At 43.5% G+C, this 15,021-nt stretch overlaps 1 protein-coding gene across 1 annotated transcript in view; it reads left to right on the top strand.

Moving 5' to 3' along the window:
- The window catches only part of ACLY (ATP citrate lyase), a 79,275-nt gene that overhangs the window by 35,383 nt on the left and 28,871 nt on the right, over window positions 1-15,021 (top strand). Inside the window, exons 10-13 of the mRNA XM_030220551.1 lie at window positions 3,834-3,895; window positions 5,225-5,342; window positions 5,859-6,010; window positions 6,290-6,380. Of these exons, the coding sequence (XP_030076411.1) occupies window positions 3,834-3,895; window positions 5,225-5,342; window positions 5,859-6,010; window positions 6,290-6,380 (423 nt within the window). The remainder of the gene's footprint in view (window positions 1-3,833; window positions 3,896-5,224; window positions 5,343-5,858; window positions 6,011-6,289; window positions 6,381-15,021) is intronic.

Below are 15,021 nucleotides of genomic sequence, written 5' to 3'. Positions count from 1 at the left end.
TGGTAGACTTTGGTCCTGAGGAACTGAGTTCGATTCCCACTTCAGGCACAGGCAGCAACTTGTGACTCTGGGCAAGTCACTTTTAACCCTCCATTGCCCCATGTAAGCCGCATTGAGCCTGCCATGAGTGGGAAAGCGCAGAGTACAAATGTAAGAAAAATAAAATAGATACTATTGGAGATTCTACATGGAATGTTGCTATTCCACTAGCAATTTCAAATACTATAATTATCTGGTTTAACCTTCTTTATAGCTTCTTGAATTTATATATATCTCATTCAGCAATATCTCATATAGAGCAAGATATCTAGATACAGTTTAAATATTTATTTTTGTTTTTGAACCTCAGCAATCTAGATCGTTCATCTACAAAATATATAGAAGACGATTTAGAAAAATATCCAGTTCTTCATTGGTTCTTATTTTTTAGATCGCTATTTTAAACAATATAAATTTATTTTAGTTTAAATCCACACTTATCTTGTATTTTTTGTCGGACTCAGGGGGTCAAACGTCCGACGTACGTTTCGCCCATATCGGGCTGTCTCAAGGACATTCCCCTGAAATATATAGTAGACCAGTGATTAGATCATTTTCCACAGTTAAATAATCTACTTCTATTAACGAAAGATATCTAGCAAGCCATTTATTTCTTAAAAAGACTCACCCCGTGTTTAGTTCAGCGTCAGCTAGGCAAAAGTTATTAGTCAAGATGGCGCCCGCTTTTTTTCAAATTCCTTAAATAAGCAGTACGTAATGACGTTTCACTCGTTACATAGATTTATAAGCCCCGCCCCCCAAGGCGTTCCACCAGCAGCCGAAAAGCTCGATCTTGCTACTGGTGGAAAGGAGGATCATATATATATTTATAAATATCTATTCTTAAATATATATTTTTATGTTAACGATGTCCATTCAATTTCAACATTCAATCCTCTAGGAAAAACCGTTTGATACAAGAAAATGTTGAATTGTTCTCTGTAATTCAACAGTTTCTTTACAGAGCCACCCTCTTCCCGATAATCTAAACATTCAACAATTCTCCATCTAATGTCATCCCATGCATGATTTTTCTGAAGCCAGTGTTCTACCAGCGGTAGATACAAAAAAGATATCATCCAAAAATCTTTTCCAGAGTTTCACATATTTAAAGTATGAAGATACATATATAGCTTCCAATTCCATCTTGGCAATGTATAGAGTGGCTACAGAGGGATGATATCTTTTTTGTATGGACAGGATCGAAATCAGCGTTGCTGCAATTTCTGGAGTGGTTGAACAACATAGACTCACATATTAGGTTTACAATGACTGTTAATGAAACGACTATTGAATTTCTAGACCTTTTGATCTTTAGGGAAGGAGAAAAATTATATACATCATTATACCGTAAACCAACCAGTAGAAATACTCTTCTACGTTTCAATAGTTTCCATCCCTTTCATCTCAAGTTCAATCTTCCCATTAGCCAATTTCTACGGGTTAGACGAGTGTGCTCCTCAGTGACTGAATTTAAGAAACAAGCCAATGAGTTGAAAGAAAGATTTCTGGCAAGAGGGTATCCAAAACGGGCTTTAAAAAGAGCATACACTAGAGCAAGATTTGCTCAGAGATCACTTCTGCTACAAGAAACTATCAAAACAGATGAGGATTGTCTTACCTGTATTTTACCCTTTACTGGGATAAGTCAGAAAATTGCTAAAGCAATTAAGGACCACTGGCATGTTGTGCAATTATATCCGTGTTTTGAAGATCTACCACTGATTTCCTATACCAGGGGTAAAACCCTGGGAGAACGTTTTAGTAGAAATAAATTTGGTAGAATTGATCATGTAGCTGCCTTGCAGGGCAAACAGACTGCTTGTGATCACTGTCAATGGTGTTCACTTGCAATATTGGAGGAAAATTGGAAGGTACCCAATAGAGATAAAATGATGCAAAGCAGGCTTAGAACAAATTGTGATAGCAAAAACGTCATTTATGCTATAAAATGCCCCTGTGAATTAATCTATATTGGTCGGACATCAAGATCTATCAAGACTAGGTTAAATGAGCATAAATCAAAAATCTCCACTCAGAATATACAGGCACCGCTGGTAGAACACTGGCTTCAGAAAAATCATGCATGGGATGACATTAGATGGAGAATTGTTGAATGTTTAGATTATCGGGAAGAGGGTGGCTCTGTAAAGAAACTGTTGAATTACAGAGAACAATTCAACATTTTCTTGTATCAAACGGTTTTTCCTAGAGGATTGAATGTTGAAATTGAATGGACATCGTTAACATAAAAATATATATTTAAGAATAGATATTTATAAATATATATATGATCCTCCTTTCCACCAGTAGCAAGATCGAGCTTTTCGGCTGCTGGTGGAACGCCTTGGGGGGCGGGGCTTATAAATCTATGTAACGAGTGAAACGTCATTACGTACTGCTTATTTAAGGAATTTGAAAAAAAGCGGGCGCCATCTTGACTAATAACTTTTGCCTAGCTGACGCTGAACTAAACACGGGGTGAGTCTTTTTAAGAAATAAATGGCTTGCTAGATATCTTTCGTTAATAGAAGTAGATTATTTAACTGTGGAAAATGATCTAATCACTGGTCTACTATATATTTCAGGGGAATGTCCTTGAGACAGCCCGATATGGGCGAAACGTACGTCGGACGTTTGACCCCCTGAGTCCGACAAAAAATACAAGATAAGTGTGGATTTAAACTAAAATAAATTTATATTGTTTAAAATAGCGATCTAAAAAATAAGAACCAATGAAGAACTGGATATTTTTCTAAATCGTCTTCTATATATTTTGTAGATGAACGATCTAGATTGCTGAGGTTCAAAAACAAAAATAAATATTTAAACTGTATCTAGATATCTTGCTCTATATGAGATATTGCTGAATGAGATATATATAAATTCAAGAAGCTATAAAGAAGGTTAAACCAGATAATTATAGTATTTGAAATTGCTGGTAAAAATCTGGTTGTTTAAAGATCTATATTAATACGTTTGCCAGCTGATTAGTAGTATGCTATTCCACTAGCAACATTCCATGTAGAAGGCTGCACAGGCTTCTGTTTCTGTGAGTCTGACACGTCAGACTCACAGAAGCAGAAGCCTGCACGGCCACATTGGTGATCTGCATGGGCCAACTTCTACATGGAATGTTGCTAGTGGAATAGCAACATTCCATGTAGCATCTCAAATAGTAGCAACAGTGGAGGAGTGGCCTAGTGGTTAGGGTGGTGGACTTTGGTCCTGGGGAACTGAGGAACTGAGTTCGATTCCCACTTCAGGCACAGGCAGCTCCTTGTGACTCTGGGCAAGTCACTTAACCCTCCATTGCCCCAGGTACAAATAAGTACCTGTATACAATATGTAAGCCGCATTGAGCCTGCCGTGAGTGAGAAAGTGTGGGGTACAAATGTAAAAAAAGAAAAAGGGGGCTGTGTCATAATATCTACCCAAATATGGATAGTATATGTTATAGTTCTAACCAAATGTGATTGGTAGAGAATAATGCCAGATAGCTAAAAACTAGTGGAATAACTACTATTAAAGGGACGGGCTTGATTTTCAATTTGAGTAAATTCAGTATGTTTTCACAAACCTTAAGCCGCTCATATCAAGCTCACATGTTCCTGGCTGCTGATCTGCTCGTTGTTTGTCCACATTGGAGTCTGTGGATGGATTGCCTTAATTGGTTTCTGGGACCATCTATGTGTCTTGCAATGTCTCATGGCCCTTGAAAAGCTTTTTGCTGTGTTTATAGATCTTAATCCCTTAACTTTCTTTCTTTAATTCATTTTTTTCTACTTTCTCAGGCAAAATCCTGATCATTGGTGGTAGTATCGCCAACTTTACTAATGTGGCTGCCACCTTTAAGGTAATCAACTATTTGGAACTGGCTGCCAAAGCCAACAGCTTCCTTAGATTGGAGTTAAGTCTTGTGGCCTTCCTGCCTCTCCTTTGCCTGCTCTAATGGTACATTTACAACATGGAATGGAGGGCAGATAGAGTGGCAATGGCGGTGCACAGGGCTGTGGCCTTCCTCACTCTCTAATCAGCTAGTTGATCTGTAGCCCTCAGTCACCTATCTTCTGCTGCACTCAGACGCAGACCCGCAGGTTCATTGGGATCACCATATCTTGTATCATAGAGACTTAACCTATGGAGAGTTCTGGCATCTGCCGCACAAAGTCGGTCTTGTGAGGTATATCAAGTATAATTAATCAAATAAGGTCAAGACTGTTGTACATAATAAAAATACCAAAAACTAAATGAGCTCTAACATTAGATAGAAAAGGATAGAACCATACAAGCCACAAGTGTTCAGGCAAGAAATAAAGAGCCAGTAGGCAGTCCACTCGGAGTCCTTCTCTAGGTACCATTTCCAACAAAGCGTCAAATACAGTTGTCTTCAGAAGCATCTTGAATCTGTTAAAGACAGTTGATCACATAACAACAATGATAATTTATTCCAAAGTACAGGGTCCAGCCAAAAAAAATGTACATTTTCACATAATAGGAAGGTGAGCTAGAGAAGGGGAAGGGATAGCAAACCGATGCACAGATAAGAGTACATTGGTCTGCCCAAAATGTATGGGTTAATAAGCAAAGCCAGATAAGAAGGGTTATCTTTGCAGTAAGCTCTATGCACCAACATCGGAATTTTAAACACTATTCCCCTGGATTCTATATATGGTGCAAATCTGGGCATATTCTGATTTGCATGTGTAACTTAATTTGATAACAAGCCAATCAGTGCTGTTAATTGGACGCTAACAAGAAATTAGCACTAACTGGCAATAATTAGAATTTACACGCACTACTCACTAAGTATATTCTATATCATAGTCCGTGTAGATTCTACCATGCGGAGTGCGGCTACGGGAGGAGTGTGGACAGGTCGTGGGCATTCCAAAAGGTTACATGCAGTGTTATAGAATAACCCGCTCCACGCCTAAAGTTAGGTGTGGGCATTTACACCAGGTTTTCATTGGTATAAATGGCTGAGCCTAAATTCTAGTCACGTGGATGGATTTAGGCATATTTACAGCGTGCTTTCCTTCGGTGCCGATTTTTATAGGTGACATATATAGAATTAGGTCCTGTTTGCCAGTGCACTGGTAACCAGTGGTATCATATCAGCAAAGGTGTTGCTTGTTCAAAGGTCATTTACACCCATTAAATTCCTATTTTACTTCTTCTCCAGGGGATTGTCCGGGCTATTAAAGATTGTCAAGGTCCTCTCAAGGAGCATGAAGTTAGAATCTTTGTCAGAAGAGGAGGCCCCAATTACCAGGAGGGCTTACGTGTCATGGGAGAAGTAGGTAAGGTAGCATCTGCAGACTGTGTTTGGGAAAGGAGAGCAGGCCAGCAGGCACTGATTTCAATCCCATTTCTGCCACCATCTCTCATTTTGTGCCCTAAAGCAGGACATCTAATCTTGCTGATCGAACACTAAAATCATAATCTCTTTGCGTATATGTGATCAGAACTTAATGCTGCCGGGTCCTTGCTGCTGACAGTTAAAAGATGAGCTTTCTTTTATTATACTTCTGGTTTTTAAAGGTTTCCTCTCTCCTGCTGTTCCAAACACTATAATAATTAGAGTTTTGGACAAACAGGAAAGGGAAACTAAGAACAAAAGTAGGATAAGTGGAGGAGCAGGGCCTTGAGAGAGGCTTCTGATTTGTTGACTTAGCATATGTCCGCTTCTGTTGCAGTGTGTATGTGGGCTTTTTTAGTTTTTTATTCTAACATCTCCTATTTGTTTTATTGAAAAAAACTTCTAGGCCATCTTACCAACCAAAATAAAATGCCCAACTGTCTTTTTTTTCTTCTAGGCAAGACTACAGGAATCCCTATCCATGTATTTGGGACAGAGACACACATGACAGCCATTGTGGGCATGGCCCTGGGCCACCGACCAATCCCCAACCAGCCCCCCACAGCAGCACACACCGCCAACTTCCTGCTTGCAAGTGGGAGTTCCTCTGTGAGTATCCTGTAGAGCATAGTCGTGTGGTCTGTGCCTCGGACATTGTGCACAGTGTTTGTGTTTTAGAGACCCTCCCAATCTGAGTTTGAAAGCACATTATGTTCTGATGAGATCTTCAAGGAAGCTCTAATTTGCATGATGTACACACCCTACACCTGCAGGTTCTGGAGAAAATTCAGTGCTTTTAGAAACAAGAAGGTGTTTTTAGTGGGAAAGTGGAGCACTCTGAATCTTCCCTGATTGGGTTGGGAATTGTAACCCTGTGCTCCATTTCAGACACCAGCCTCTAGCAGAACTGCTTCTTTCTCGGAGTCTAAACCCGATGAGATGGCTCCAGCTAAGAAAGCGAAAGCAGGCGTTCCACAAGGTAATGAAACTCTCAGCCTACACAGTGGGATTACTTATCTCATAGTCTTGTCTTTGGTTTTTTTTTTAGATGTTTTATGTCAAGGCTAACCTGTGGGTATATGACGCCCTGGTGAGCTTCAGCAGTGCATCCCCCTCCCTCCATTGTCCAGCATCACACCTGCCATTTGTTATTCCCACCCCTCCAGGTATCCAGCATTACCCTTTCAATTCCCAACCTCCCCCCCACTAAGGGCCAGATTCAATAAATGGCACTCAGTTAGTGCTGTTACTATCTGCATAAGATAGTATTCTGTAAAGGACGCTCTGCACAGAGTGCTTTTTATAGAATACTAGCTTGGCGAGCAGAAGCTGGTGTAGATACTTGTGCCAAACTGATGGTGGTTAGGCACACACAAATCCAGGTATTCTATAATATTGCACCTAATTTCTAGGAAGGCCCCTAATCCACCTATGCCCCTCCTATGGCCACAGCCCCTTTGGAGTTGCACACTATGAAATTTAGGCATTCATGTGATAGAATAGGGCACAAGGCAGGTCCATACATCTAATTACTGCCAATTAAGTGCTTGTTAAATGCCAGTTATTGATTAACACCTAATTGATTAATTAGTTTACATACATATCTGGGATTCACACCCAAATTTGGGCAACCTATATAGAATCTTGGGGGTAAGTGTCCAGCATTGCCTCCTCAGGTATCCAGCATCTCTTCTGTCCTACTTGTTGCTGCTGCTGGAGCTGACCTGTGCTGCTGCCAAAACCTTTCGCCGGTGCAGCCTTGAAACAGAGTGAGCGGCTAGTGCAGGGCCTTAAGCATACCATCATGCTCAACGTCTGCTGGGTTTAACCCCTCAGAACAGAAAGTTTGGAGGGAGCAGACACAGCAGGCCTTGAGCACATGTCTACTCAAAGCCCTGCACCAGCTGTTGGCTCTGTTTTAAGGCTGCTAAAAACTGCTACCATTCCCAGATTTCTCCCTTGGGTGGATGCCTAGTCTCTGTGTTGCCTTGTGGTACTATCAAAAAGTAGTTAAACTGATTAAACATAAGTATATTGCATTTGTCGTCTGGATTAATTTATTTATAATCTACCTTGAGCAAATTATGAAAACAGGCTGAAATTAATCAATGAAAGAAGACATTGGGATCGATTATTCAGCTGGTGACACACAGCGCTTTGCAGACCACTGCCGGTGTTATGTTCAGAAATTCAATGTTAGGCTGTGTCTAGGCTCCGGCATTGAATTTCCAGGTTTCTATCGCCGGCTACACCATAGCCAGTTAAGTATGACTGACTTTTATGCAGTCCTGTTTATGCAATTATCTTGACCAGTTAAGAGCTGAATATCGACACTTAACCGGCCAAGTACCGACTGTGCTTCCAGAACATCCTAACATAACTGGTTTTGTTTTAAGCACTAACCGGTCATTTTCAGCGGCAGTAACCGGTTTAAGTACCGCTGAAAATGACCGGTTAGCCCCGAATGGACAATTTTAACAGGCCAGGAGTCATTTCAGGCCAGTTAAATCGCTTTGGACTTTGGATTTTAGGTTTATTATTCTCCTTTTCTAAATCTGAGTTCAAGACAAGTTACATTTAGGTAAACAAACTGTTTCCCTGCCCAACTGGGCCCATAGTCTAATTTGTATCTGAGGATATATGAAGTAACTTAGTCAAGCTCACAAGGAATGTCAGTGTGAGAAGTGGACTTTTGAACCCAGACTTCCCTGGTTTGCAGTCTGCTTCTCTAACCACTAAGCTACTTCTCCATGTTGCTCTTTCCCAAACTACTATAGACAATCCCAACATATTCCTCATAATGTATTGATGTGCCTGGGACTTGGATCTCATAACTGCATAAATATATATTTGGCATGTCCTTAGAGCAGGGCTGTATGAGTGGTGTGGCCACACAAGCTGCAAAGGAGACGGGGTGCAAAAATCTCTTCCTGTCCATTGTCTTTCCTGTGGTGGCCACGATGAAGCAGATGGGACGGGGACGCCAGGGGACATGTTGCACAGAGTGCAATTTTGGCTCAAGTCATTCCTGCTTTTTGAGGATACTTCAATGCTGGATTATTGCTGTCTCATCCTTCTGGAAATAATCTGAGAAAGTGTGAGGCTGAATCCTTAAATCCATTTGCAAGCCCTGTCTCATGATCTTCCCTTGGGCAGCAGCTTTTTCGGTTTGATGGGGGTGAGGAAGATTGAGCTGAGTACCAAGAGTCTTCATTTGCAGCTTTTTGGGTGTAATGCTCATTTCTAATCCCATCCGTTAGCAAGCTCTTCACTTTGCATATTGTACCCAGCCTTTTGTAGCTGGTAGATGTTTGCTCACTGTAGAACTGGGTGGCAACCACTGGGCGAGAGGAAGACGGTCAGACTTGGCCTGATGCATCAGTCGCTGCAAAAACATAAGCCTGGAGGCCACATGTGACACTCTTGCACACTTTGGTGTGTTTCATGTGTGCTGCAGAATTTAAATGGGACCCGCACTCCCATTATCAAAGCTGATGAACACAGCAATGTGCTACTTCTCCTGAAAGGGAACTCAGATGATTTCAGCACACCTTTCTTCTTCCCCATGTTCACCCAGTTTAGGAGTAATTTACAAAGCTTTTTCCCCACTTAAAGCCTGTTTGTCATGGCTCCCGCTGTGACTCGCACCCCACTCATCTTGGGACGCCTTAGGGGGTGTCGAGCTGGGTCCTGTACTGCTCTCTGTTGCTCCTCCTGCCTTGCGGCTTGGTCCCGTTCTGTGCACTCTGGTGCAGCGGCATTGAGGGCTTTCCTCTAGGCGTGCACATGCACAGAAGATCTGCTCTTAAAGGGGCAGCGTGCTGCAGCTCTGGCAAACACCTGAGGCATTCTACTTCCAGCCTGCCAGGTGTTAAGGAAGGCCCGTACGGTTCCTCAGGGCCTTCACAATGAGGTTCTCTAGCCTTGTTCCAGCTCTAGTCTTGGTCCCGTCCATGCCGTAGTCCGGCTCCTGCCTTGTTCCTGCCCCTGATCCTAATGCCAAATTCCTGACTTGTTCCTGCTCCAGCCTTGCCTTGTCTCTTGTTTTGGCCAAGCTTCAAGCCATACCTTGTCTCTGAGTTCTGGCCAAGCTTCAAGCCATACCTTGTCTCTGAGTTCTGGCCAAGCTTCAAGCCCTACCTTGTCTCTGAGTTCTGGCCAAGCTTCAAGCCCTACCTTGTCTCTGAGTTCTGGCCAAGCTTCAAGCCCTACCTTGTCTCTGAGTTCTGGCCAAGCTTCAAGCCCTACCTTGTCTCTGATTTCCTGCCAAGCTCTAGCCCTGCCTTGTTTCCAGATCCTGCATTGCCTTAGATGCCTGTTCTTGCCTTGCCAAGTCCTGTCTTGTCCAGTTCTTGCCTTGCTTCTTGCTTTACCTTGCTCTAGTGTCTGGTCCTTTGTCTTATCTCTTGTCTTGTCCAGATCCAGTCTTTGCCCTGCCTTGCTTTGCCTTGTCTGGACCCAGTTTTAACCTAGTTTCCATGTCTAGTCTTGTTCTGCCTGGGTTCCAGTTCTAGCTCCGTTGCCCTGCCTTTCCTTGCCTCATCTAGATCCAGTTCCTGATTTGTCTGCCTTGCCTTGTCTAGTTCTTACCTTGCCTTTGTCATGCGTGTCTGGACCCAGTTTTAGCCTAGTTCCTTGTTTTGTCTTGTCCTGTCTGGGTTACAGTTCTTGCCCTACTGCCTAGCCCTGTTGTGTGTTGCTCCTTGTTTCTGAATCCAGTTCTTACCTTGTCATGCCTTGCACAGTCTAGGCCTGTCCTGTCTTGCCTTGCCTTGCCTAGTTCTGTCTGCCCTTGTTCTAGTCTTGCCTCAGGTCCTGCCTTGTGCCAGCCCAGAGGACATGTCTGCCACAGCTCTGGCTGTGGGCCAAGGGCTCACCTTCCTGTTGTTGTGACAGATTGCAAAGGCCATGAGCTTGATGAGTTGTCTGGTGTTGGTGTTCCTGCCCTGACCTGACCTTGATCTTAACTACAGGTTACTCCTGCTTCAGCGTATTATCTCCAGTTTTGCTTTTGTTCTTGTCCAGTTCTACCTAGAACCTAGCCATCCATTTGGATAGCTTGCTTGCTTTCAGCCATGACGGATTGGGTGGCTAACGTTTCTGTGAACTGAAGTCATCAACCTTGTGTTTCCTGTATCATGCCCGAAGGACTGGACCATTGGGATGTGGTCTAGGACCCCTTTGGATTCCAGATAGGCCTGTGGTTACTAGAACTCTTCTTGGAAGTTTTAGTCTGCTCCTGTGTTCTTGTGGAGGTTCCACTGTCTGTTGTGATACGCTGTCCTGGACCAAGAGGAGGTCATCGAGGAGGGGGTACTGTCACGGTTCCTGCCGTGACTCACGCTCCACTTAACTTTGGACGCCTTAAGGGGCATTGGACTGGGGCCCGCGCTTCTCTTTGTCGCTCTTCCTGCCTCTTGGCCTGGTCCCACGCTGTGCGGTCCGGTACGGCGGAATTGAGGGCTTTCCCCTAGACGTGCACGCATGCTGCAGAGCTGCCCTTACAGTGGCAGCGTGCTGCAGTTCTGGCGACACCTGAGGAGTTCTGCTTCCTGCCTGCCAAGTATTTAAGGAAGGCCCCTACGTTTCCTCAGGGCCTTCACAACGAGGTCTCTAGCCTTGTTCCAGCTCCAGTCTTGGTCCTGTTCCTGCCATAGTCTGGCTCCTGCCTTGTCGTGTCCCCTGATCCTGATGCCTAGTTCTACCTTGTTCCTGCCAAGCCCTGCCTTGTCTCCAGATCTTGCTTTGCCTTAGACGCTTGTTCTTTCCTTGCTTATTGCTCTACCTTGCTGTATTGTCTGGTCCTTTGTCTTGTCTGTTGCCTCCAGATCTAGTCCTTGCCTCGTCTGACCTAGTTTTAACCTAGTTTCCATGTCTAGCCTTGTTCTGCCAGGGTTTCAGTTCTAGTCCCATTGTCCTGCCTTTCCTTGCCTCGTTTGGATCCAGTTCCTGTGTTGCCTTGCCTAGTTCTTGCCTTGCCTTGTTGTGCCTCTCTGGACCCAGTTTTAGCCTAGTTCATTGTTTTGCGTTGTCCTGTCTGGGTTACAGTTCTTGTGCCGCTGCCTAGCCCTGTTTTGTTTTGCTCCTTGTTGTGTCCAGATCCAGTTCTTGCCTTGCCTAGTCTAGGCCTGTCCTGTCTTGCCTTGCCTTGCTTTGTCCTGCTTAGTCCTGTCTGCCTTGTTCTAGTCTTGCCTCAGGCCCTGCCGTGCCAGCCCAGGGGACTTGTTCGCTGCAGTTCCGGCTACAGTCCAAGGGCTCACCTTCCTGTGGTCATAACACTTTTTATTTGTGGAAAAGAGTTTTTATAACATTATGCAACTGTATGTGTGCACACATATTTTAACCAATCAAAGAAAGCACAGTCAGCCACAAGAAGAGGTGAAGGAAGCAATTTATTAATGACCTGACATGGGTTGTGTTTCAGCGTGATGCCTTCGTAAATGATCTGTATGTAACACAGTTAGACATACATATACATGTCAAATAAAAAGTTAAGGGCCTGATGTTCAACTGCCAGCAATCGGCATTTTGTTGTCTGCTACTGGCGTTATCCTTGGAAATTGAATGTCGTGCCATGTCTGGGCTTTGGCATTTATGTTCTGGGTTTATGAAGCCAGTGAAAACATAGCTGGTTAAGTTCAGTATTCAGCACTTAACTGGCTAAGGTGAACCACATAAAGGTAGGACTGACTTCTTTTATGTGGTCTATTTTTATGGTTACCTTGACCAGTTAAGTGCTGAATATTGGTCTTTAACCGGCCAAGTTTTGACTCTGTCCCCAGAACACCCCCAAGATAGCATCGGGTGCTAACCAGACATTCTCAGTGGCATTAACAGGTTAAATGTTTATTAAAACTTGACTTTAGTAGAACACAGCAGTTTACCTTAAAAAAATTTCTGACAGAAAGCTTAAAACAAGCATCCAAAAGCCAAAATACTATAAAACCAGTGCCACTGAATATGACTTGATAGTCTTGAACAAGCGATTTAACCAGCCAGGAACCATTTCTGACCAGTTAAATCACTTTGAATGTTGACCTCTAAATATAAGACCTTAGCTCATTAAATATAAAGAATATAAAAACATATAATTATACAAAGTGTATTAATTAAAATTAATTAATTAAAAACAACAACAAATTTTCAATATCCACATTTAAAAACAAATCATAAAGATGGTATGAATAAATAGTGTATACAGTGAATTGCTATATTATATATATATAATCTGCTTTTATGCCATTCCTGGTTGTATAGCTTTGGCAGAGCAGAGGCAGGCTTGCAGTGTATTTTGTGAGTTATACCTACACACGTACACCTTGTTCAGTATAAGTTATTGTGTGTGGCATTAGCCCACTATCGAGACAGGTTCTGGGAGCCCATTTTATAAAGGCACATGGGCACATATGTTGCTTTTTATAAACCAGGCACTTTTTGGATTTATCTCTTAGAGTTTTGTCTTCTAAAACTATCCCCTTAGTCACATACCTGGTGATTCTCTCTTTAACAGATTCAGTGGCAGCCTCAGGAAGTGTGCAAGGTAGGGTGGCTGCAACTGACCTCACATTTCCGGGCTTGCTGGGGGCAGGTCTTGTTGCTGTGTTGTCCAGTCTTCACTTGTTCCTCCTACCTGTGCATTTTGTGTGTGTGTGTAAGACTGTTCTGACTCTCACACCTTTGTGTGTGTGTGTATGTGAGACCCCTTCCACTGTTCTGACTCTCACACCTTGTGTATGTGTGTGAGAGAAACTTGCCACCGTTCTGACTTTCACACCTTTGTGCATGTGTGTGAGACACCTGCCTCCGTTTTGACTCTCACACCTTTGTAGGTATATGTGAGACACCTGCCTCTGTTTTTACTCTCACACCTTTGTACGTGTGTGTGATAACTGCCTCCATTTTGACTGTCACACCTTTGGACGTGTGTGTGAGACACCTGCCTCCGTTTTCACTCTCACACTTTTGTACGTGTGTGTGAGACACTTGCCTCCGTTTTGACTCGCACACTTTTGTACGTGTGTGTCTGTTTTGACTCTCACACCTTTGTACGTGTGTGTGAGATACCTGCCTCCGTTCTGACTCACACCTTTGTACGTGTGTGTGAGACACCTGTCTCCGTTCTGACTCTCACAACTTTGTACGTTTGTGTGACACCTTCCTCCATTTTGACTCTCTCACTTTTGTACGTGTGTGTCCGTTTTGACTCTCACACCTTTGTACGTGTGTGTGAGACACCTGCCTCCGTTCTGACTCTCACAACTCTATGTGTGTGTGAGACACCTTCCTCCGTTTTGACTCTCACACTTTTGTACGTGTGTGTGAGACACCTTCCTCCGTTTTGACTCTCACACTTTTGTACGTGTGTGTGACACCTTCCTCCGTTTTGACTCTCACACTTTTGTACGTGTGTGTGAGACACCTGCCTCCGTTTTGACTCTCACACTTTTGTACGTGTGTGTGAGACACCTGTCTCTGTTTTGACTCTCACACCTTTGTACGTGTGTGTGTGACACCTGCCTCCGTTTTGACTCTCACACCTTTGTACGTGTGTGTGAGACACCTTCCTCCATTTTGACTCTCACACTTTTGTACGTGTGTGTCCGTTTTGACTCTCACACCTTTGTACGTGTGTGTGAGACACCTGCCTCCGTTCTGACTCTCACAACTCTGTATGTGTGTGTGAGACACCTTCCTCCGTTTTGACTCTCACACTTTTGTACGTGTGTGTGAGACACCTTCCTCCATTTTGACTCTCACACTTTTGTACGTGTGTGTGAGACACCTGCCTCCGTTTTGACTCTCACACTTTTGTACGTGTGTGTGAGACACCTGTCTCCGTTTTGACTCTCACACCTTTGTACGTGTGTGTGAGACACCTGTCTCCGTTTTGACTCTCACACCTTTGTACGTGTGTGTGTGACACCTGCCTCCGTTTTGACTCTCACACCTTTGTACGTGTGTGTGTGACACCTGCCTCCGTTTTGACTCTCACACCTTTGTACGTGTGTGTGTGACACCTGCCTCCGTTTTGACTCTCACACCTTTGTACGTGTGTGTGTGACACCTGCCTCCGTTTTGACTCTCACACCTTTGTACGTGTGTGTGTGTGACACCTGCCTCTGTTCTGACCCTCAGAACTTTGTGTGTGTGTGACACCTGCCTCTGTTCTGACCCTCAGAACTTTGTGTATGTGAGACACCTGCCTCCGTTCTGACTCTGACAACTTTTGTGTGTGTACGTGCACATTTTTTGTTCATTTTGAGAAACTGATTTCGTTCTGGTTTTGGTCAAGGGGGGTGATGTATAATCCAAAGGCAGCTTGGGTCTGATTTTCTTTAATATATATAAATTACTTGACTTTCACTGAAGTGGTGTCTCAGATTTACCTCTTTCAGGGCCGTCTTCTCATTCTCTTGGTGTCTGGCTCTACGGCTGCTGAAAATAAATGGTAGTTTAGAATTGGTAAAGAGCCTGCCAAAATGAAGTGCTCCCTGATGGCATACAGTGCCATGCACTCATTAAAGAGAAAATAAACTTTCAGTTCTATCATTTATTTTCTGCAAAATGTTGATGATTTGGTTCCATTCACTCCAGGTGTGGCTGCCTTTCAGTCCCTGCAG

This window comes from Microcaecilia unicolor, chromosome 12 (assembly GCF_901765095.1).
Source record: "Microcaecilia unicolor chromosome 12, aMicUni1.1, whole genome shotgun sequence".
NCBI classification, from domain to species: Eukaryota; Metazoa; Chordata; class Amphibia; order Gymnophiona; family Siphonopidae; genus Microcaecilia; species Microcaecilia unicolor.
Note: the sequence above shows the minus strand (reverse complement) of the source record. Positions and strands in the feature narration are given on the sequence as shown.